The sequence below is a fragment of the Lissotriton vulgaris genome, chromosome 5 (genome assembly GCF_964263255.1).
Source record: "Lissotriton vulgaris chromosome 5, aLisVul1.2, whole genome shotgun sequence".
In the NCBI taxonomy this organism is placed as follows: domain Eukaryota; kingdom Metazoa; phylum Chordata; class Amphibia; order Caudata; family Salamandridae; genus Lissotriton; species Lissotriton vulgaris.
The window spans coordinates 2,012,265,263-2,012,289,788 of record NC_141693.1 but is presented as its reverse complement, the minus strand read 5'-3'; the positions used below and the strand labels follow the sequence as shown (position 1 = coordinate 2,012,289,788).

The window sequence follows — 24,526 nt, the reverse complement described above, 5'->3', positions numbered from 1 at the left end:
TCCTACGCCAGCGACACCCAGCTTATCCTCTCCCTCACGAAGGAACCCAACACCACCAGACTCTGCTTCCAGGAAGGAATGAAGGACATCGTATCTTGGATGAGCAGCAGCTGTGTGAAGCATCATCATTATTAACTTTATTTGGTCGTTAAGACCATCAATGTGCATAGGCGTACAGAAGTATGGTAAATGAAACCACATTTTACATGATAAAATTGTAAGCCAAAGTAGATGATATTATTCATACAACACCAAGCATATTAAAACCTGAGCCATTAAGGAATATAAACAAATTCTGTCTGACGCTCAACTCTCAAAAGACTGAAGTCCTCATCCTCGGGCCCACCCCCTAAGCATGAGACAACTCTTGGTGGCCCACCGCCCTCGGCAACCCTCCCACAGACCACGTCTAAAACATCAGCATCATACTCGATTCCTCCCTCACCATGACCCTCTGCATCATTTGCTAGACCTTCAAGTGTACCCCCCTGACTCTAGAAAGAGCGTCACCTACACACTCATTACTAGCAGACTGGACTTCGGTAACGCCCTCCACGACGGAATCAACAATTCCCTTCTTTGTAAAGTCCAGACCATCCAGAACACCGCAGCCAGACTAGTCTCGGCATCCCTCGGCATGAAAACATCACAGGGCACCTATGAGACCTCCACTGGCTCCCCGTCGAAAGAAGAGTAAGCTTCAAGCTACTCACTCATGCCTACAAATCCCTCCAACACCGGAACCCAATACCTCAACAAAAGAGTCTCCTTCCACGTACCTAAGAGAAACTTCCACTCCACCGACCTCTCTGAAATCCCTCACATTCGCAGAGCCAGAACGGGTGGAAGAGCCTACTCTTACATCGCGGCAAAGACCTGGAACGAGCTCCCGCTCAACATCCGACGTTGCCCCACTTCACACCTTCAGGAAGAGCCTCAAGATCTGGCTCTTCGGCTGAATCGGAGCTGCATGCCCCCGTGCCTTGAGACCCTCCCGGGTGAGTAGCAGGCTTCACAAATCCCCTATTGATTGGTAGGTAGCTGTGCACACTATAAAGAAGGGGGGGTCGCATCTGGAAATAGGCTGCGAAGGAGGAATTGAGGACAAGTCAGAGAGCTCTCAAACGGGGGTTAGGTTTGCAATGGTTCTTGGGGCAAGGGATTACAACCGGTTTGTCGGGTACCCTGGCCGGGCAGCTCAGGTGCATAGTGGTTAGAGCAGCTGGGCCGGATGCGTAAAGGTGCTCCTCGCATTTAGGCACAAAACAGTTGGCAGGGGCAAAATCAGGACAGCTGGACCACTCACGATGTGGGTCTCAGCGATGCTGACATCCCTCAGCAGCTGCTCAGTTGTTCTGCAGTGAGGATTCTGAATTCACTCCCACTGTTGTGTGTGGTGCAGGGCATTTGGTACCCCAGGTATTGGTGCTGCATGGCTCTGGTTGGTCCTGGTGTCTTCACACTGGTCATCTCCTGCATTGATCAAGCTGGGTAGCAGCAAGGTGGTGGACCGGACTCTGCGTTTTGGTGCCTCCGGACTGCAGAGGAGTAGATCCTGAACTCCAGGGGAGACTGTAGGCACTTTTTGAAGTGCTGACAGGCTATCCAAGGCATTTGGTGGATCCCCAGCTTGCATGACAAGTCAACGTGTCACAATTGACATGTTGCAAGTAGGCATGGTTTTGCACCAAAAGTTCAGTGTTTTTGCGGTTCTCGCCAGGCAGTTTCTCTTTGTCCTTTTTCTCTTGATCCGTCGAATCTGGGTTCTTGGGTTCATGGGTGCCACCTGAATATTCAGTTTAGGCGCTTTAAGGGATGTGACGGATAGGGCTTCCTACTGTTGAGATCCTAAACCCTTTATATGACCACTTCCTGTGAGAAGTGGGCATAACCCTGACCCTAGAATCCTCCCCCCCCCCAAAAAATATGATTGAGCAATCTGAAAAGGTTATGTCCACATCAGCCACTCCTCCTTAGGGGTGGTGCTGCTTGGTGTTGGACACACCTCCTAATCTTTCTAATTTTCATGCCTGGACAGTGGGGGTGGGAATCTCCACTATCTGGATCAGCCGGGGTCGCATAAAAAAGGCGGCAGGGCCATTGAAGCTTCCCACCTTGAAATGCAGTTCCTGCGTGGAGGAGATGTAAACTTCTCCGCCCAGAGCAGGTTTTGTTCCTGACCTCTGGGAGCGATGGCTCTCACCTTAGGAGGTCAGTAACTTGTCTGTTGTGGCATGCTGGCCAAGGTTAGTCAGTCAACACACTAGTTTTTGGTATGTCCTCAGGTGGCATGTTTGGTGCTAAACATCTGAGGTTACAGTGAAGCAGTCCTGTAGTGGGGGAACTCCAAATCACAAGTGTCGAGCCAAAGTACTCGTTATGGCTTCCCTGTGCACTAGCAATATCTAAAAATTGACTTGGATGTCACCAGGACACATCCGCTCGAGCAGGTAAGCCCACAGATGGGCTATAGTGAATCTAGCCATAGTTCTGTAAGGCTTGCTGTGGGGGTGACTTGCCTATACTACATGCAGTATTTGGCAGACGTGTCACACAGGGATGTGTGCTATGTCGACACTTCAATTTTCTCTGCACCAAGACACGCAGGCTGCAATGGCAGTTTGCATGAGCTTGGTGAGGGGTCCCTTAGGGTGGCACAATTCATGCTGTAGACCTTAGGTGGCCCTCTTTAATCCCACTGTGCTAGGTCGAGGGGTACCGTTTACTACACACTTACATGGCGCTTGAAGGGTTTCCAATTGTGGAACAATGGAACAGTTTAGGGAAAGAACACTGGTACTGGAGATCTGGTTAGCAGGAACCCAGTACACTTTGTCAGAGTTGCACAGGCACAAATTGGGAGGGCTACTGCATCAAAAACCCAGTTTCCTACAATTGCAAAAATGTAACTTTAAATAGAGCATCTCAATAAACATTAATGCGTTTTAAAATAGCTTACCTTGTTCTTTTACCAACATAATTCAGTCAGTCAAACCACTTTATTCGGTTAGTTAAAACCATACAAGTAAAATTCTGATAACCCAGTACATAATAAAAATATATTAAATCCAAATTACAACATATGAGCAATTCAAACAGAATCAATATTACAAAGTCAATTTCATAGGTACATAAATACCCTGATGACCATTAGCACATATATAGACAAAAGAAATACCACATTGTGGTTATTTTCAGGAAAAAGCAGCCGAAAAGGAAAACAGTGATCAGATGTATACAATCTGTGCTTATGTAGCGTTTATCATAGGATACCTTTTTTTGCCTGAAACGAACGGCTGCCTATAAAAAGCTTGCGATATTAAATATCTCCCGTGGATCATTCAGCATTTGGAGATACATTAGTGCAGGTTTAACCTTTAAAAACCTTTTTCCCTTCAAATTGGAACTAAAAACCTGCAAATCAATGTAGTGGTCGCAAAACATTATAAAGTGCATAATATCCTGTGGTGAGAAGTTGTCACAGGTACACTGGCTCAAATCTTACCTACTCCATCCTTGTGAGTTACCTAAAAAGAAGTGAATTAGGTTAAAACGGAAAATCCTTTATATTCGTTCTTTAGAACAAAAAGTTCAAACTAAGCATAGTTCTTTTGTCGCGTTCAAATCTAGGACCCCGATCAATACTGTGACAGTATGCCCCTATACGGCTATAATCCATTCATACCCCTATAATGGCATAAACGATCAAGAGCAATATTTCAGAAACTCGTCTCTGGCCTAACACGATCAGAGCCACATTTCAGAATCTCTTCCTCTGAAGCTCATTAGAGCAAATGACACAGCAGAAGCCACTATCCAAGATTCCTAGATTACACTCCGAGTTCTTCAACAAGATAAAACTCAGCAACCTGGGAAAACCCCGCTTGCTATGTTTTGATTAATAATAGAACTCTAATGAGCACTAAGAGACGATCACTTCCTAGTGACATCTTTATTGACGTCTTATGTCCAAAAACGTACGTCAAACCAGGCACCTTTCAGGTATAAATATTACCAACGTTGCCTTAAGCAAACGCTGCCTCAACGACATCGATGATAACGATGGTGTGGTGAATACAGGAGCAGAACAGCTGTCCCTTACAGAGCCCAGCAGATACAAGCTGCCCACGGACGCTGCCCCTCCTCGACGTGCTGAGAGAGACGCTGTCTTTTCTCCTGCCGAGAAAATCCAGCTCTGGCGTTTCCAGCCTACTCTTGCGAGTCACTGGGATATCGAGTCCTGGAAGGAGATACAAGACCTCCAACATTCTATTTCAGAGGTATGGTGTTGACTAAACCCTTGGAGAGAATTCTTGAAGCAAACCTTGGCAAAACCAACTTAACTAAAACTGCTACTTACTTACTCCCTCCCAAGTATTAGGCTTAGGTCAGGTACACTGGGGTAGGCGTAGTTAGAAGCACCAGTTGAGTACGTTAGCTAAATGTATATATGAATGTATATATTTTATTTATTTTAACCATTGTATGGCTAAGAACCCATATCAATGCTTTTACAGTATTATTTCGCAATCCTCATTTTACTGTACGCACTTTTTATAATAACTAGTCTTGCAATTGTGGCAATTCATTTCTCTTGCACGAGAAGAAAGACTGTTCAATACATAATACCTTTTATTGAAAACGCCCGTCTCTCAATTCTCTGCATCTTGGTGAAAGTAATCTGCACAACTGACTGAGTACAATAACTGTCTATTGTTTCACACGACTCTAGAGAGTGACTCTTATTCTAAGGAGCAAAGTTGTCATGTTTGTGCGGTTGTTGGAAAACTGAATCCCTTGGCTGTACCAGGGAAGCTGATCACTTCCTATTCAGTCAAGAAAGTTTCCAGTGACCTCTGAGCTAGTTGGTATCAAACCAAATTAATTTTAGCCCAGTCAGTAGAGACCTGGAAGACCGCACTTCTACGTCTATACTATTGTTTATGTTATTCCAATGCGCGGGGCCTATTGGGAAAATAGGAACTACACTACATGGCGCCCAACGTTTGGTAAGGCGATAAAACTAACGCAAGATGTTAGAGTAACTCAGTCGTGCATTTTTCACACAGACCCCTTTCTACCGTAAATACTCCAATAGACGTCTGGAGTGGATGAAAGGTTAAAATCTGCCCAAACTTAGTATGAAGAGATTCCTATGTAAAGCCTTGGTTTATTCAACGTTGAAGGATACAGTGTTCCAAAATATTGTGCACCTAATCTTTGTCTCCTTGGAGACCTGCTCTGCAACAAAAGACCTTCCTGACAGTAGAATGCCAGGAGAAGGCAAGTACAACGGAACCACTGGAGCCGCAGTAAATGCGACTCAACAGGCTCCCAGTGAAATTAATGAACCGTGTGCGATAATCATCCCGGTCAACATAAGAAAATCTATAACGTCAAAACTTAGACAACGGACTGACCACACAAGGTGGCACAGTCTTCTTCGTGATAGAGGCACACGAATATCGGCAGACGGAGGTATTCTATTCTTGGATAAAATTTCCAGCGGCAAACGCCGCAACACGCGAGTTCCACTATTACAAAATAGGGGATCCACCGGAAGAGTACGCTCCTTTCGAGGAGATTGAAATCCCATTAAAATTACAAGAGCATCTGCTCTGGTTTAAAGGCGCCCTAAAACATAATGATCATATTACCAGGCTCGGTCCACTAGGTAGACCAGGAGCAACGTGGCCGGTTCTAGCCAGCTACACACCACATCCGGACATTGCAAAAATGTCAAAAGAAGAGCTGTTAGAACAGCTAAAAACATTAATCAAAATACATAGACAATTAGTCCAATATGTAATGCGGACTGCTACAGTCCAAACAGCTGTTAATGTACCACAGCTGACCCCTCATCAGGGGAACACCAATAAAATTACACCACAGAACATAGTCATGTCTTGGTAAAACACCCATAAAACGGTAACAAATTCCTTTCTGGTTAGCGCAGAAAATTACTCAAATAGAGGCAGTATTTCCGAATACTACCCCTATTGAGAAACACAGGATCCTGACCATCTGCCTTCCAATGGGGGTCGCACCACACGTGGAGGACTGTGACACTTGGGGTACAGTCTTTGCTTTCATTTACACAAAAATACATGGTGTTCCGTCAATGGCGGTAATACCACAAGTGCTAAAACCGATTCAGAATGAATACGGTCCAGAACCTGCTTTAACTCTTGGTATGAAACTACTGAAAGACTTCAAGCAGGTCTCGGCTATATTACTAGCCAACATAAAAGGAGAAGCAGCATCTGTGGCGATCCGCCAGAAGTTGAAGGAAACAGATATAACAGATCAACCAATTGAGCTTGCCAGAATTATAGAAAAATGTTATGAAGAACTAGGTAGAGACAGCTTGGGTGGAAAACCAGTAAAGCCCCAACTGCTCGAAAATCCTGAAAAATTATTTATTAAAAATAATTCAAACACTCCTAAAAAGAGCTGGGATGGAAATAAACAATCCACTCCCAAAGAAAAAGTTTTCCAGTCCAGAGGAAAGTCTCCTCGACGGAGGGAAAGAACTCCGACTCGAGAACACCAGTCTCCCCAGAGGGAGCCCTCTGAGAAAAGATATAACCTTTGAAATAGGGATAATCTGAAGAAGCCTGATAGATATCAAAGTATTGATACACGTCCCTCTATCTTTTTCGCAGAAATCGGAAAGAAGAGGACGGTCAGACCCAGGAGAGCACACCAAGTCAAGGAACCTGCTCAAAGTAAAAAATCCCAATTTCCAAAAAAGAAGGTAGCCAGTATTAGAGTAATCGAACATGCCGAGAATACTGAGGACACAGTTGAAAAACGGGGGGTGGGCACAGACAATGCTAGACAGCGCAGCAGAACGCAGTATAGCTCACAAGATCCTGATGAGTCATCTGGAGACAGTGGACACGAATGAATACATTCAAGTAGAAACTGCCGACACCAGAGTTATCGAGCCCCATAAGATATACGAAATAACACTGCGTATAGAGGGTGATAAGACTAGGAAAATAAGGGGTCTATTTTGGGATAAACTCTCAAAAGGCTATGACATTCTGTTAGCTGAAAAAGATTGGACCCCGGAGTTTGTCAGGGAGTGCCCTTGTGGCGAAGAAATGATTATGCCTGCCTTCTCGAATCACATTCCGATTCACACTAAATATATATATATGCAAGGAAATGAGCAGTAGCCCAGGCACCAGCACTATAAAAATCATGTAGGATAGGATGAGGACTCTCCTCCTCACAAAATCCAGTTAAAAAGTCAACCGACTGCACAAAGGCAGTATCCAACTAAGCAAGAAGCTAAAAAACAAGTCAGGGAGATTTTAGATCAACTTGAATACCAGGGGGTGATTGAAACATGCACCTCTCAAATGAACAATCCTTTGTTTCCTGTCTCCAAACCAGACAATTCATATTGTCTAGTTTTGGACTACAGACACCTTAATGCATGTTGCAAAACATTTGCAGTACAAAATTCGCATAGTGCTGCACTAATGAACTACATAGTTAGGAAAAAATATAAAACGACAGACATATCTAATGGTTTCTTTTGTCAAAATATTGCACCAGAAAGCAGATACTTCACCGCTTTCTCAGTAATGGGGTCGCAGAAAAATTTCTGTAGGCTCCCACAGGGATTCAAGAACAGCCCAGGACTATTTTCAGCCAGAGTAACAGAGTTACTACAAATGTATGATGATGAGGCATTATCTTATGTAGATGATATCTATCTCACAGACGACGACTTGGAGACTCACTTGAAAAGAGTGAACACCATTATACTTGGGTTCGCAGCAGAGGGTTACAAATTCAACTTTAAAAAGTCCCGAATTGCCCATCTGACAGTATTATTTTTAGGATACGAATTATCAAGTGAAGGAAAAAGCCTAGCGAACAACTTCTTAGAGAAGTGCGCTGTACTCCAAGCACCAAAAACGCTGAAGAACTTACAATCCATTCTAGGCTTCCTGAATTTCGGAAGAACTTGCATCCTAAATTATGCGGAGAGGGTTAAACCTCTCTACGAACTAATTAAACCTGATTTTAAACCAATCAGCTGGACTCAAAAACACTCAAATTTTGAGGTCACTGCAAACAGACATGTTAGCAAAAACAAAATTAGATACACGTGATAACACACTCAATCTTGTAATCCGAGTCGTCCCAGGAAGATGCAGATTCACGTACCTGACCTCTAATGAGGGAGAAAAGGTACCAATAGCTTACAAATCACACTTGTACACACAAGCAGAAAAAACATTCAGTCCAACAGAAAAAACGGTGAAAGCAGTAGAAACTGCATTAGCGAATGAACGAGAACTAGCACATGGCAAACGGATCAATATCCTCACAGCGGAATCCGCCTTCGAGGCGCTATTCAGCCCAGTAAACCTGCCTACAGTGTCACTGGATCCGAAATGGATACAGTATGTAAATTCTCTTGCTGCGGACGATGTAAAATACTATCTTGCTCCACAATTCGAAAAACTGAATGAATTAAAATATGAACAAGAATATCCTCTTCCAATCGAAATTCTGCCTCTCCAACAATACTCCTGTATAATCTATACAGATAGATTTGTACAGCATTTCAACGTAGAGAATAAATCCTACGACGCAGCCTGCGCGATTGTTAAAGGTCGCTGGCTGTGCGGTAAATTCAGACCGAAAATAACAAACTGAATCAGTGAGAAACTGTTCGGCTTAGAGAGCTGAAATCAGATCTTTAAGGATGGCGCTTGAAAATGCAGAACGTGAATTCCCGACACTAATCGTGTGCGATTCGCATTTTTGTGTCAACTCTTACAATAATAAGTTGCAGAGCTGGATTAAAAATGATTACAAAGATGACAGGTGCCACAATCAAGCATAAAATGCTTTGGAAACAGGTAGTTCTTTTATAGAAAGAACTACAAAAGACTCACGTGATACACACTCTGAGTCATCAACGTGATGGCGTTCACGTTGCAGGGAATTCATTGGCTAATACCGCCACAGCGGAAGCAACTAAACTGGCTTCCGTAGCCACAAAAAAGCGTTCAGAAAAACACATAGACGGGGAAACCATGCTGGCAGTAAAAACGTCCGTAAAAGGCGACTGTGCAGCACTACCCGTGAACTATCCACTCAATTATGCATACGTAATTGATGCAAACTCCGTTCCTTTTGCTCGAATCCCTGGAGTGGGGGATAGGGTAATTCCAAACACGAACCGGAGAGGTTTCCTCACACAGGAAGCACATATGGGGTTGGGTCTGAGACACCAAACAATCAGGGACTCTCTGAAAGAATTAGTCAGAGTACTGGTGGCCGGGAATGAGCGTAGATATTCATGATTTTGCAAACAATTGTGAAGACTGCAACAGAGATCGCAGTGGAGAACCGGCCAGTGTAGTGTCAGGAACCCTAATAGAAAGCATAAGGCGATCTATCCGCGCAATCAAACAAGAGAAATGCGTCCCATTGTATATCATTAAGACTAAATCCACTTGAAAAATGTGGCCCCAGCGCTCGGCTGACGCCAGAACGGTTATAATAGATCTGCTAGTCTTTATCGGCACATACGCAATCGCCAAGTTCCATTCTGACCAGGGTCCTGCTTTCAGGTCTCGAGCTTATAGGGAGGCCATGGCCAGCATGGGCGCTGGCTTGCGATACTCTTGTCCATCACACCCCGAAGGGAACAGTGTAGTGGAAAGAAAAAACCGGGACATAAAGCAATCTATAACAGCGAAGGTATTAGGTTCGGGTGATGGGTGGGTCAAACATTTAATAAGTGTCCAGTTAAGTCTTAACAATTTGCCAAGAAATTCTCTAAAAGGTTTCAGCCCATATGAACTATTGTTTGGAACTAGAATGCACATTCAGGACTTAGATAGTCAGGTATCAGTGGTAGAAGATAAGAATAAAGACTTTGACATCAAAGACCGTTTGGCTGTTTTACAGGACTTGAATGAAACAAGAAAATCCTTAAGCAACATAAAGTTAAAACAGCCAACTACCACTGACGAGGCACCACCAGCCCCAGCAAGGCCTGTCTGGACTCCAAAGATTGGGGATCTAGTCAAAGAAAAGATCGCGGTGAAGAAGGAATTTGGGCCTTCTTACAGAAAAGCAGTACCTGTCTTAGCAATCAACGGAACAAGATCAGTAGTACTACCGCCCCTTGCTGGTAAAAAGGAGAACAGAGTTGTATCAATCAACCTGGTAAAACCACAAGCATGTGGCCTATAATCAACAGTAGGCCCAGTGGACTCCCGAGAAACAACAGAATACCCAAACTTGCAACAATCCAAGAGGTTCAAACTGAAAGACTAATCACATTTGATAAACCTGCAGAGCACAGAGAGGGACTACTTAATAATGCCATAGAACTCGTGCCTCTTGAAACACAGATTGAATCAGTTCATCAAGAAACACCAGTCTACAATGACGTGGCATCAGAATGTGCTACCGAAAAACAAATTGAAAGAACAATTCCAACAATTGACAGAACTGCCTCTGGCTACTTCATCAATTTCGACAACTTTTCTGAAGATCAAAGCAACCCTGAAGTGATGCCAGAAACAAAAACCTTTAAAGAAAAAGCAACTGAACTCTCATCAACTCAAGGAAATTTACCTTATTTCTCCATGGTTAGAGTTCTGGTTTGGACTAGGCGTATTTTTCCTCCTGCTTTGGCTCATCATGGTACTTTGTTTGGGAAAATTCATTGAAGTAAAATACAGTTCAATGGACACAGCAAGTCAGAACATCAACTTAGTCCTCAAACCATAGAGATCATCCCACGTGAAGAAAAGAGAACTGTCAACAGTAAATATCACAGCCATTCCAATACCCGGCGGGGTAGTATGGGACAAAATTGACTATGAAATATATGGTCCGGTCGAAATCTTGAAATATCCTCATCAGTTCAAGGTTTCCTTAAGTGACTTTGTAAAACCAAGTACATTTTCTGATGATTGGGATTTTGAAAGTATTAATAATATGATGTCTGATTTAGTGTTGTCAGCAAGATTTACAGAACATGATTATTTACAAGGTTCGTCTAGTTATGAACAGATGTACTGCTTCTCGCATTATGGTGATCATTACTTGCATAAATCTGCACAACCTAGAAATGTTTTTAAATATAACCAATTGGAACATTGTGCTACTCCACCTAAAAGCAGTACTAAAACATTCTATGAGAAATTTCAGTACTTCTCAGGGTTTAACACCAGTGATGCAGAAATGTTTTATTATAAACTGTTAGATAAAACAGGATTGAGAACAATGCTGACAAATACTAAATTGATATATTCATTTTATGAAAAAATGACGTTTTGATTATTGGAAAAATAACATTGAAACGAAAACAATCTGGGGTACAAAAGATTGGCAGGTACAAGGCCTAGAAGCATTATTTCGAGCCTGCATGATCCCTAGAGCAAATAATGTTCTTAAATGACACAATTCACCAAACAACCTGTCTTGGCCTAGCTAAGATTAAAGACCTTAACAAACCGTCTATTCCGAAGCCAATACCTGATAATGCAACTACAGATATTGAAATAGACGTATCTCAAATTTTACATCTAAACAGAACACATCCTGATTGGAAAAAGTGGTTAATCTGGCCTACCGACACAAACAACTGTCAAGATAGATTCCTGAGTAAAACACAGGGGTTAACAATGTCCAGACCAGACCCTAGATACTTCCAGAGACAACATCCAGGGATAGTAACATACAGTGTAGGGAAGCTGTGACTTAAATGGCTAGAATCATCCACACTGGCAGAAATTAAGCAACACTTATCTTTACTTAAAGATGGTGCTGATTTGCGCAATTTCATTCTGGGACCACGCAAACAGCGTCAAAAACCTTTCATAGCGACCAGTATATATGCGGCTTACAACGAGGCTTGGAAAGTCACACAAATTGAAACAGCTGAAAAAAATACGAGAAATTGATCGTATTAATTTGGAAAAATCACTTTCTGTTGTGGACAATGGGTTAATGACTCTGTCCTCCAGAATATATTCACTGGACAGTATTGTATCATCTGCCATAGATATAATAGACAAAGACTTGCTAATGTTACAGCATGGCCAGTCACAATTGCGTTCTATTGTACAGTTAGGCTGGACGCTGCAAAATCTTCGTTCAGGCTACGTGCCTTGGCGTTTAATCAACACAACGTCATTATTTTCCATCTTTAACCTTACTGATAAACAGATCAGTTTGGCACAGAAAGGAGCAGACTATACAATCCTGAGCATCGAAAAACTTGAGAGATTACCATTGACAATGTCAGAAAGTCCTGTCATTGAATGGATAATACACGGGATTATCACAATTCCGATAACAACTTTCCGATTTAAAAATTGCCTTGAATACATACCGACTGGCCAGTATGAACGTTTGGGTAAAGGGTACATTAAGTCAACATGGAAATGACCATATACACACACATGCTATAGTGACAGCAACAAAAATGTATTTCTTAGTGGTGAAAACTGCAAACATTCATTAAGCGGTATACTTTTGTGCCAAGGTATTAATTTACACGGAGCCTGAGAAGGAAATTCAAACAACCTTTCATGCCACCAATATGTCGCACCTGCAACGCAGATAGAGCCTTTCTTTAAGCAGCTCTCGAATGGGAGTTACATTCTAATAACGGATCACAGCTGTTGTGGCCTTTTGCCAGTCAAAGCATATCTTGTAAGCGTAACTTCCATGGTCAAATGCTGTATCCAAGCATTGTTTCCAAACGGCCCTGGAGACTCCCATATGGCCTCGTTTGAACGTCTCTTCTATACAAATTGATACTTTAAACAGAATGAAGTCTGTGCTTTTGCAGACAACAGTGCCCATCACGTCATCAAAAGAGACGTATGATCTCCTAGTTGCAAGGACAACATCAGAGATTCATGACCTTTAATCAACAAATTGCCCCGTGCATTTCACAGAAATGCTTAGCCAAATTCTTAACATGTCGAGTGCCATGGGCATCCCAGGCGTATTTAAGACCATTTTTACGGGACTGTTAACACCATTCAAAGCAATTCTAGGAATCATTCCTAATTTTGTCCATTCAGTCTTTGGCTGCATACCCCTGATTTTGGGACTTGTAGCAGGCATTTTATTTTTGACCCTCCTGCTCCGATATGGCAAGCCAAAACTCAGACATGACTCCGACAAGGATGGAAGAAACGATCCTAGCAATACGTTACCGGAACCGAATAACTAGAGTCCTTGGATTGGCCAGGCTGAGAGATCTGAACATGACCTGGTTTCTTTCATTCAGACCTATATGGCAAACCTGCATCTTACCTGAGCTTCGATGTATGCTATGCGGAGATGAGTGCGTGTTGGACACCTGTCTTGCACTTCCATCAGCAGTACCAATGGATATCGATACTTTGCTAAGTCCGATAACGGCTCACGCATTGTGTTGTCCCCAGCGGCTACCAATCCTGATGACGGCATTCGTTGAGACTCCTGTGCTACGACTAGGTGGTAACAGTGGAGCGAGAAATAAAAGCAACATCACCCAGGTACAACCTTCTGTGAGCATTGCTGATCCAGACTTTGATGATAGCAATCATTCTCACACCTGCCAAGTTACAGCACTATCGAACTTGGTCGAACTGTTACCTGATTTTGTAGACCAGTTTTTTGAGAGCCTGTCTGATATGATGTTCTCCCCTGAACAGAAACAATAATTTTGAAAAGCATTCCGACACACAGCGTTCCCATGAACTCTTAATTCGGCCTTCAGTTTTGATCAACAAAAACTGCTGAAAAGCGTTGGAAGTCTATTCCCCCGTTCACCCAAATTTTTTTTTTGAATTGAACATTTTTTCAAAATATTTACCTTTTCTGGCACAAAAATTCTTTGCTTAAAGTAGACCTATTCATAAAGAACAGACATTCTATTTTTAGGTATATCTAGAGACATAATAACTTTACACCAGCCTCTAGCTCATGTTACAGCAAATGCATTTCTATGTGATGAAATTATCTCGCCTTTCTTTTCTGTATAAAGAGATATTTCATGTGTAATTTTTTTCGCAAAATCGTTCATTGATTACATATGCTATAATTTTGAATGATTTCTATGCTTAAAGACGTACAGTACAATCCATGTATTTCAAATACGCCATTTCAAATGCAAATATGTATTTTGGGGTGGGTAATGTTACACATGCATCTTTTTGCTATAGTTTTTAGTAATTTGATGGACATAAATTCGTGGAGTGGGTGTCGCGTTCTAATCTAGGACCCCGATCAATACTGTGACCTTATTCCCCTATACGGCTATAATCCATTCATACCCCTATAATGGCATAAACGATCAAGAGCAATATTTCAGAAACTCGTCTCTGGCCTAACACGATCAGAGCCACATTTCAGAATCTCTTCCTCTGCAGCTCATTAGAGCAAATGACACAGCAGAAGCCACTATCTAAGATTCCTAGATTACACTCCGAGTTCTTCAACAAGATAAAACTCAGCAACCTGGGAAAACCCCGCTTGCTATGTTTTGATTAGTAATAGAACTTTAATGAGCACTAAGAGACGATCACTTCCTAGTGACATCTTTATTGACGTCTTATGTCCAAAAACGTACGTCAAACCAGGCACCTTTCAGGTATAAATATTACCAACGTTGCCTTAAGCAAACGCTGCCTCAACGACATCGATAATAACGATGGTGTGGTGAATACAGGAGCAGAACAGCTGTCCCTTACAGAGCCCAGCAGATACAAGCTGCCCACGGACGCTGCCCCTCCTCCTCCTCGACGCGCTGAGAGAGACGCTGTCTTTTCTCCTGCCGAGAAAATCCAGCTCTGGCGTTTCCAGCCTACTCTTGCGAGTGACTGGGATATTGAGTCCTGGAAGGAGATACAAGACCTCCAACATTCTATTTCAGAGGTATGGTGTTGACTAAACCCCTAGAGAGAATTCTTGAAGGAAACCTTGGCAAAACCAACTTAACTAAAACTGCTACTTACTTACTCCCTCCCAAGTATTAGGCTTAGGTCAGGTACACTGGGGTAGGCGTAGTTAGAAGCACCAGTTGAGTACGTTAGCTAAATGTATATATGAATGTATATATTTTATTTATTTTAACCATTGTATGGCTAAGAAACCATATCAATGCTTTTACAGTATTATTTCGCAATCCTCCTTTTACTGTACGCACTTTTTATAATAACTAGTCTTGCAATTGTGGCAATTCATTTCTCTTGCATGAGAAGAAAGACTGTTCAATAAATAATACCTTTTTGTTGAAAACGCCCGTCTCTCTGTTCTCTGCATCTTGGTGAAAGTAATCTGCACAACTGGCTGAGTAAAATAACTGTCTATTGTTTCACACGACTCTAGAGATTGACTCTTATTCTAAGGAGCAAAGTTGTCAGGTTTATGCGGTTGTTGGAAAAGTGAATCCCTTCTTGTCTGTACCAGGGAAGCTGATCACTTCATAGTCAGTCAAGAAAGTTTCCAGTGACCTCTGAGCTAGTTGGTAACAAACCCAATTAAGATTAGCATAGTCAGTAGAGACCTGGAAGACCGCACTTCTACGTCTATACTATTGTTTGTTATTCCAATGCGCAGGGCCTAGTGGGAAAATAGGAACTACACTACACTTTCCCTTGAAGTCCTAAACATGCATAGCATGAATGCAGCATTTCAAGTAGAGTTTTGCCCACACGAGCATTGCTGTGCTTCTGCAGCCGAACATGTCGCTGAGTCGCACTGGGGAAAGTTGGGGTTCATGAGAGTAAACTAGAATTGCGAGGCTGTTTGGAAAGCATAAAAGAGTGACCGCTTCAGCCCCTGGCTGAACGCTGGCCGCGCCTGCCCCTGGCTGAACGCTGGCCGCGCCTGCCCCTGGCTGAACGCTGGCCGCGCCTGCCCCTGGCTGAACGCTGGCCGCGCCTGCCCCTGGCTGAACGCTGGCCGCGCCTGCCCCTGGCTGAACGCTGGCCGCGCCTGCCCCTGGCTGAACGCTGGCCGCGCCTGCCCCTGGCTGAACGCTGGCCGCGCCTGCCCCTGGCTGAACGCTGGCCGCGCCTGCCCCTGGCGGAACGCTGGCCGCGCCTGCCCCTGGCGGAACGCTGGCCGCGCCTGCCCCATATCGATTATTGAAGCAGCTGGAAAGTGGCTGATGAATGCCTGGGATGAGAGTGGGAAGAACAGGGTGAAAGAAAGCAAGGTAACAGATCTCGGCTTCACATGTTTAGTCTCTTCTCACGTCCAGAAATCTTCCAGCCTTCCTCTCAGGTTTTACCTGGATGCTTTGACTTGAAACAGTAGATTATTTTTGCGATTTCTTTAAGAACTTTTTAAATATGATATGATATTAAATTTATAAAGAATTTGTTATGGATATGGCAGTGTGCTCTAGCGGAGTATCTCGTCTCCCAGGTGGCATAGCTGTATATAAAAAAAATCCCAGTTGCCTTATGTGCTCTTTCAGAGTGATTGTCTGTCTTGCTAAACTGAGTGTTGAGACAATCTGTTATTCACTCTGTCAGTCAGGTGCAACCCGTTGTTCTACTTTATATTTGATGTTCTCTAATTAAGAACCCTATCCGATAACGCAGCTGTCGCTCTCTGGCACAGGGAGGCTTTTGCTTAACGTCTGGTATTGTCTTTCAGAATGACGTGCGGCAGAAAGTTCACCTGAACACCTTCGGCTTGTTCAAGGACGGCTACATGCAGGTCAATGTTACGAGACTCCAAATGAATGGGGGCCGAGACCTCTCGATTCAAGATGGATCCACAGTAAGTTACCAGAGTCTGCTGACAGCATCACTAAGTAAGACTGCCTCTTGTGTGTTACTGTACCCCACTGACCAGGCCACCATTCCCTTGGCTGACAGCGGCCCAGGGCTCAGTATGGCCAACTGCAAACCCTTGACGCTTGGGGAATCGGAGTGTGAGGTAAGAGTAAAGACAGGAATTAGCTGGGGGGTGTCTGAACATACTTGATCTGAATGTGATGAAGCAGCTGATATTAGAGGTTTAGAGTGAACAGGAAAGCTAGACCTACAAGAGGGCAAGAGCAGAACAAATACTTTAGGTATTTGGAGCAGTTTATTCTCCTAATCGGCTATTTGCCTCCTCTCCCAGTGAGCAATGTTCCCTGCCCCTTGTTTCAGTGGTTGCAGACTCAGTCTGTTCCTGCTAAACACTGCTTTGGGAGACCTCTGGATAGTGACTATTCATGGCTCAGTTGATTTATGCTGTGATGGTAATGTGGGGGTTGGTCGATCTGTGGTACCGGGGGGGTTGGTAGAGGAGGTGTGGGGGTAGGTGTAGCGGTGGAGCGGTGGCAGTGGGGAGGTAGGTGGAGCAGTGGCAGTGGGGAGGTAGGTGGCGCGGTGGCAGTGGGGAGGTAGGTGGCGCGGTGGCAGTGGGGAGGTAGGTGGAACGGTGGCACGGGGGTGTAGGTGGAGAGGTGGCACAGGTGGAGAGGTGGCACGGGGGGTGTAGGTGGAGAGGTGGCACGGGGGTGTAGGTGGAGAGGTGGCACGGGGGGTGTAGGTGGAGAGGTGGCACGGGGGTGTAGGTGGAGAGGTGGCACGGGGGTGTAGGTGGAGAGGTGGCACGGGGGTGTAGGTGGAGAGGTGGCACGGGGGGTGTAGGTGGAGAGGTGGCACGGGGGTGGAGGTGGCACGGGGGTGTAGGTGGAGAGGTGGCACAGGGGTGTAGGTGGAGAGGTGGCACGGGGGTGTAGGTGGAGAGGTGGCATGGGGGTGTAGGTGGAGAGGTGGCACGGGGGTGTAGGTGGCACGGGGGTAGGTGGAGCATTGGCAGCGAAGGGTAGGTGGAACGGCAGCTGGGGTGTAGGTGGAGCTGTGGCAGTGGGGGGGTAGGTGGAGCTGTGGCAGTGGGGGGGTAGGTGGAGCAGGGGTAGTGGACTAGTGACAGCTGGGGTAGTGGAGTAGTAACAGCGGGGGAGTAGGTGAATTGGTGGCAGTGGGGGAGCAGGTGGAACGGCGGCAGGGGAGCAGGTGGCATCGGGGGAATAGATGGAGTGTGGCAGTGGGGAGTAATGGATCAGTGGCATTGGTGGAGAGGGAGAGTGGGGTTAGGGACAGCACTGGCAGCAGGATGGTAGAGATCTGGCAGCGGGTGGGTAGGGAGAGTGGGGGTAGGTTCAAGTGGTGGCAATGTGGGTATAGGTAGAGCGATGGCAGCTGGGCAGGCAGAGCAGTGGTAGTGTGGGGTAGGTAGAGCAGTGGCAGCCGGGCAGGCAGAGCAGTGGTAGCGTGGAGCGGTGGCAGTCGGGGGTGGATGGAGCGGTGGCAATCGGGGGTGGATGGAGCGGTGGCAATCGGGGGTGGATGGAGCGTTGGCAGACGGGGGTGGATGGAGCGGTGGCAGTCGGGGGTGGATGGAGCGGTGGCAGCATGGGGTCTGTGGAGCGGTGGCAGCTGGGCATAGATGGAGCGGTGGCAGCCAGGCATGCAGTGCAGTGGGGCTAGGTTGTGCGGGCATTGTTTGCAGAAGGCACAGTGGTGGGAGTACAGGACATTAGAGTGTGGCTAAGTAAAGCAGTGGCAGTCTGTGCCAACCAACACATTGCACGGAAAGCAAAAGCATGTTCATGCTTCCTAAAAAGTGACCTATTTTCAGGGGTCATATTCTCCACATTGTTAGGATTGTGAGGAGGATTATTTTGATGAGGACACACTGCAGGATATTGTGGCACACTATTGCGCTTTTAGCTGCCTGTTTGTGACACTGTATTTTTTGACATTACTTTGTTTTGGGTTTTCAGTTTAAACTACCAGTCACCTTTGTATAAGATATATGTATGGTCTTGAGTCTAGCATTATGCCTAATGCAACGAACAAACACACACTCCACACAAAACCACACACACCACCCCCACCCATTTGCACCCACACCACCATTACCCCCCCCCCACACACACCACCATTACCCCCCCACACACACACCACCATTACCCCCCACACACCACCCCCACACACTCACCACCCCATATACCCACCACCCCACCCTCATACATCCACCACCCCCACACACTCCCCACCATCACCCCCACACACTCCCCACCATCACCCCCACACACGCCCCCACACACGCCCCCATCACCACCCCCACACACGCCCCCATCACCACCATCACCACCCCCACACACGCCCCCATCACCACCCCCACACACGCCCCCATCACCACCCCCCCCACACACGCCCCCACCACCCCCCCACACACCCACCACCACCCCACACACCCACCACCACCCCACACACCCACCACCACCCCACACACTCCCCACCATCACCCCCACACACGCCCCCACCACCACCCCTACACACGCCCCCACCACCACCCCTACACACGCCCCCACCACCACCCCTACACACGCCCCCACCACCACCCCTACACACGCACCCACCACCACCCCTACACACGCACCCACCACCACCACCCCACGCACCCACCACCACCACCCCACGCACCCACCACCACCACCCCACACACACCCACCACCACCCCACACACACCCACCACCACCCCACACACACCCACCACCACCCCACACACACCCACCACCACCCCACACACCCACCACCACCCCAACACCCATCACCACCCCAACACCCACCACCACCCCCAACACCCACCACCACCCCCAACACCCACCACCACCCCCAACACCCACCACCACCCCCAACACCCACCACCACCCCCAACACCCACCACCACCCCCAACACCCACCACCACCCCCAACACCCATCAGCACCCCCACTCACTTATCACCACCCCCACACACTTATCACCACCCCATAACCACGCATCCACCACCACATACTCACACCCACCACCACATACTCACACCCACCACCACCTCCAAACACACTCCTCCCCACATCACCATCCCCCTACCACCACCACACTCTCTCCTCCACACACCCCACCCCCGACACCCCCGACACCCCCCACCCCGACACCCCCCCCACCCGACACCCCCCCCACCCATATGACACCACCCCCACCCATGACACCACCCCCACCACACCCCCACCCATGACACCCCCCCACCCACGACCCCCCCATCCCCTCCCCCCTTCCATGACACCCCTGACCCCCGGACACCCCCAACCACACGACACCCCCAACCACACGACACCCCCAACCACACGACACCCCCAACCACACGACACCCCCAACCACACGACACCCCCAACCACACGACACCCCCAACCACACGACACCCCCAACCACACGACACCCCCAACCACACGACACCCCCAACCACACGACACCCCCAACCACACGACACCCCCAACCACACGACACCCCCAACCACACGACACCCCCAACCACACGACACCCCCAACCACACGACACCCCCAACCACACGACACCCCCAACCACACGACACCCCCAACCACACGACACCCCCAACCACACGACACCCCCACCACACACACGACAACCACCCGACAACCACCCACACACACGACAACCACCCGACAACCACCCACACACACTACCACCCCCCCCACACACACGACACCCCCACACATCCACCACCACTTACTCTCACACCCACCACCATCCCCAAACACACTACAAATACCCACACACCTGTGCCTGCGACCTTCCCCAAAGCCTGGCCTTACTTTCAGGATATCCGTCTTGTTAGTCACGCCACCCCGACACCCTCCACCCCGACACCACCCCCACCCATATGACACCACCCCCACCCATATGACACCACCCCCACCACACCCCCACCCATGACACCCCCCCACCCACGACACCCCCCATCCCCTCCCCCCACCCATGACACCCCTGACCCCCACCACACGACACCCCCACCACACGACACCCCCACCACACGACACCCCCACCACACGACACCCCCACCACACGACACCCCCACCACACGACACCCCCACCACACGACACCCCCACCACACGACACCCCCACCACACGACAACCACCCCACACACACGACAACCACCCGACAACCACCCACACACACTACCACCCACCCCACACACACGACACCCCCCACACATCCACCACCACATACTCTCACACCCACCACCATCCCCAAACACACTACAAATACCCACACACCTGTGCCTGCGACCTTCCCCAAAGCCTGGCCTTACTTTCAGGATATCCGTCTCGTTAGTCACACATGCTATACATCCTTCACTAATTCACAACATTTCACAATTGCATGCAGTACAATGCAAAGATGCTGAGGTGGAAGTTCTTTTCTCCTCAGTCTGGTGCAGCTCATCCTCAGTAACAGCTGCTTTGTTCTTTTTTTTTATGTAGGTCACAATAGGATTTGTAAAATTATTGGTCATGCTTTGATGCCTTCTCGTAGTTGAAGTATCGAAGCATTACAAACGTGTCTTGTGCTCCGCTTCAGGTCTCGGTATGCATGTTATCTTAGTTGCTATGTGTTTTTGCTAGGGGCTGCACCCCTCCCCACCCCACCGCCCCCCCATTTGATCTTGGCCCCAGTGGTTGGGGTCCCTAGGGCCTATTAGGACTCTAGGAACGGTGCTGCATGCCCCTCTCTCCAGAATATATGTTTTGACCTCGGAGGAGGGGGTACACCAGCCCGAAGGCAACTTTTTAAAATAAGGTACGGTCCCCAGGACCCAATATTGCTTGGGGAGAAGGGCTGTGCAGGCCCACCTCCCCTTTTTAATATACGGCCTCGGGGGATGGAGTTCCTAGGGGCCTAATAAGGATTTGGGAGGGTGGTTATGCAGAACCCCCCCCCCCCTTTCTTTGATTGTATTCAGGCCCAGGGGATGGGGTCCATGGGCATATTCGGTTTGGAGAGGGGAGCTGCAAGCCTCCCTTCCTTTAGATTTAGGCCCCAGGGGCCCAAGAAGGCTCAAAGAGGGGGGCTGCACACCCCCCTCTCCTCTTAATATATCTTTTGGCCTCGGAGGATGGGGTCCCTTGGGTGCAATGGCAACCCTACACTATGCATGCCAAAGGCTGCGGGCGGCGTGGGGTTGGGAGTTTGGGCTCCTGAGTTTCTCCAATATGAACATCTAGGTCTCTTATCAGACTGTATGAATATTCTAAAAGAAGCGAGGAGACAATCTACGCGGAAGTCATACGCTGTCAAATGGAATAAGTTCTACCTATGGTGCACAGCCAATGGCCATAACCACATCCTTTGACCGGAATAGGTTATTTTCCCAAACCTTTTGTATTTGGCTAAATCAGGTCTCCAGGTCACTTGATTTTTTTTCAGATGCCAGTAGTTAAGGACTTCCTTGAAGGGCTGAAAAAGGTCTATCCTCCGGTTAGGTCTCCCTCTCCTCCTTGGGAGCTTAATGTAATCCTTACTAAACTGATGGGTCCCCCCTTCGAACCAATTAATAAAGCATCACTGCAGCACCTGATGTGGAAGGCCACTTTCTTAGTAGCAATTATCTCTTCTTGCAGAGTTAGCGAGATCCAGGCGCTATGTTCTAAAGACCCTTATCTAATTTTCCATGCTAACAGTGATCCTGAGAACCCATCCTAGTTTTCCACCCAAGGTTGAATCGTATTTTCATATTAATCAGTCAATTACACTCTCCACCTTTTTCCCGAACCCTACCATCCCTCCTGAGAGGGCATTGCAATCTCTTGACCTCAAAAGGGTTCTAAAACTCTACCTGGATAAAACCAAGAGCCTAAGAAAATCGGACCGTCCCTTTGTGAATTTTGTTCTATGCGCACTGGTCTTCCTTCCTCTAAGCAATCCATCTCTAGATGAATAGTGGCCTGCATTACCTTCTCTTACCAGTTAGCTAATAAGCAACTCCCTGGCGGTCCAAAGGCTCATTCCACCAGAGAGAAGGCCTCCAATACAGCCCTTCTCAGAAATGTACCCATTGCAGAGATATCTAAAGCTGCTACTTGGTTAGCTCGCCACTTTTGCTCGCCACTTCTGTCTAGATTCTGATACTCCGGTGGATGCTCAGTTTGGGCAAGCCTCTTTAAGGAGTCTGTTTGGGTAACTTAGTGAACACCTTTACCCCCATGGACGTTATATCAGCCACTTTTAACTGCTTATTTTGGGAGCAGGGACCTGTATAACAGTTGCCCCCTGGGGCTGTATTCAGTACGGTCATGCATTACATCTCCTATGAACTGTCTGACACCAGTTATTGGGGATAATGTTTCCCCTCACCTTGGGAATATTTAGGGATTTCCCGCTCAACCCAAACGTTTGCTACTCCTTCGGACTTGCTCTGGGCTATCTCACACGGTGGGTGTATTGCCATGCTATGGTCCCACATTTTATGTATGTTACTAACCAGGACTCCTGGACCTTTACCTTTGGAGTACTGCACTGGCTATAATACGACGGGTCAACCGGGTTTGCCGACCTGGTCATTGCGGGACTGCCTACGGGTGAAAGTTTGGCACGTCATGCAACATATGTATGGATGAAGGTTTTTCTTTAATTTACTGTATTGTGTTATAGGACGCCCATGCAAATTTACTCAGAGGATGACCGAACGTATAATTTCACTGTGTTGCATTTGATTTAATGTATAATAAGGTAGCACTACCGAGTGCAGAATATAGACTCAGTTTCAGTTTCATTGACTTTTATTCGATTATCATTTCAATAATCATAAAAAGTACATAGTTTAAAAAAAAGGAGAATTTTAACACATGATATAGAAAACACAGTATTAATAACATTTTTGAGTGGAAATAAAGAACTAGGGTTTAAAATACTGTTCAGTTCTCATTTAACTAGAAATGCTGCGACGTAATGTTAAGACTTCTTTGAGGAAGGTCGCTATAAATTTGGCTTCATGCATTGACTTTAAAGATTGCAAATAAAGATATGCTGCATGCGTTTGTCTGTAACCACTGATTCGGAGAATCGGAATAATCCATTTTTTCCTTGATGTTTTTTAATATTTGCAGAAGAGGACTACATGGATCGTAGTTTGTTTAGAAATTCCGTCACAGGGACAGTTCAGCAACTTTGGCGACCAGTTATTCGTTTCAGGGAATGTAACTAGACGAAAGAAAATGTTAAATCGAAGTCTTGTTAATAGATATCTTTCATAATTAGATAAAAAATACGTCAAATAAGGCTGTATGCATTTTCCAGATTGTTGGGCGCCGATTTTTTCGTTTAATGGTTTGATAATCTCTGTCTGGTTCCGTAATTCCCTTAGGTGGTCCAGACACATTACCTTTAACTGCTTCCTGGAAATATCTTCTACTGAGGGTGGTTCTTCAAAGTAGGAAACGCGGTCCAAGTCTTTAAAGAAGTTGAATACGTAGGTTAACCATGGGATTTTACGCCAGTTTGCCAGAGCTAGGCAGTCAGCGATGAGGGAGCGGGTTAAATGACATTCAGGCTTGCACCATATTCGATGCCACAAGAGAATGGGCTGACATCGAATGGTGTCAACAATATACTCCATGCCAAGCTCCCGATGTGAGGCTAATGTCGGCGAGCTTTGAGGGAGGGACAGGATGTACTTTACAAA

At 46.6% G+C, this 24,526-nt stretch overlaps 1 protein-coding gene across 2 annotated transcripts in view; it reads left to right on the top strand.

Moving 5' to 3' along the window:
* The window catches only part of GPR107 (G protein-coupled receptor 107), a 230,880-nt gene that overhangs the window by 24,775 nt on the left and 181,579 nt on the right, over positions 1-24,526 (top strand). For both annotated transcript variants that reach the window (XM_086924821.1, XM_086924820.1), the window contains exon 2: positions 16,657-16,782. In XM_086924821.1, the coding sequence (XP_086780947.1) occupies positions 16,657-16,782 (126 nt within the window). The remainder of the gene's footprint in view (positions 1-16,656; positions 16,783-24,526) is intronic.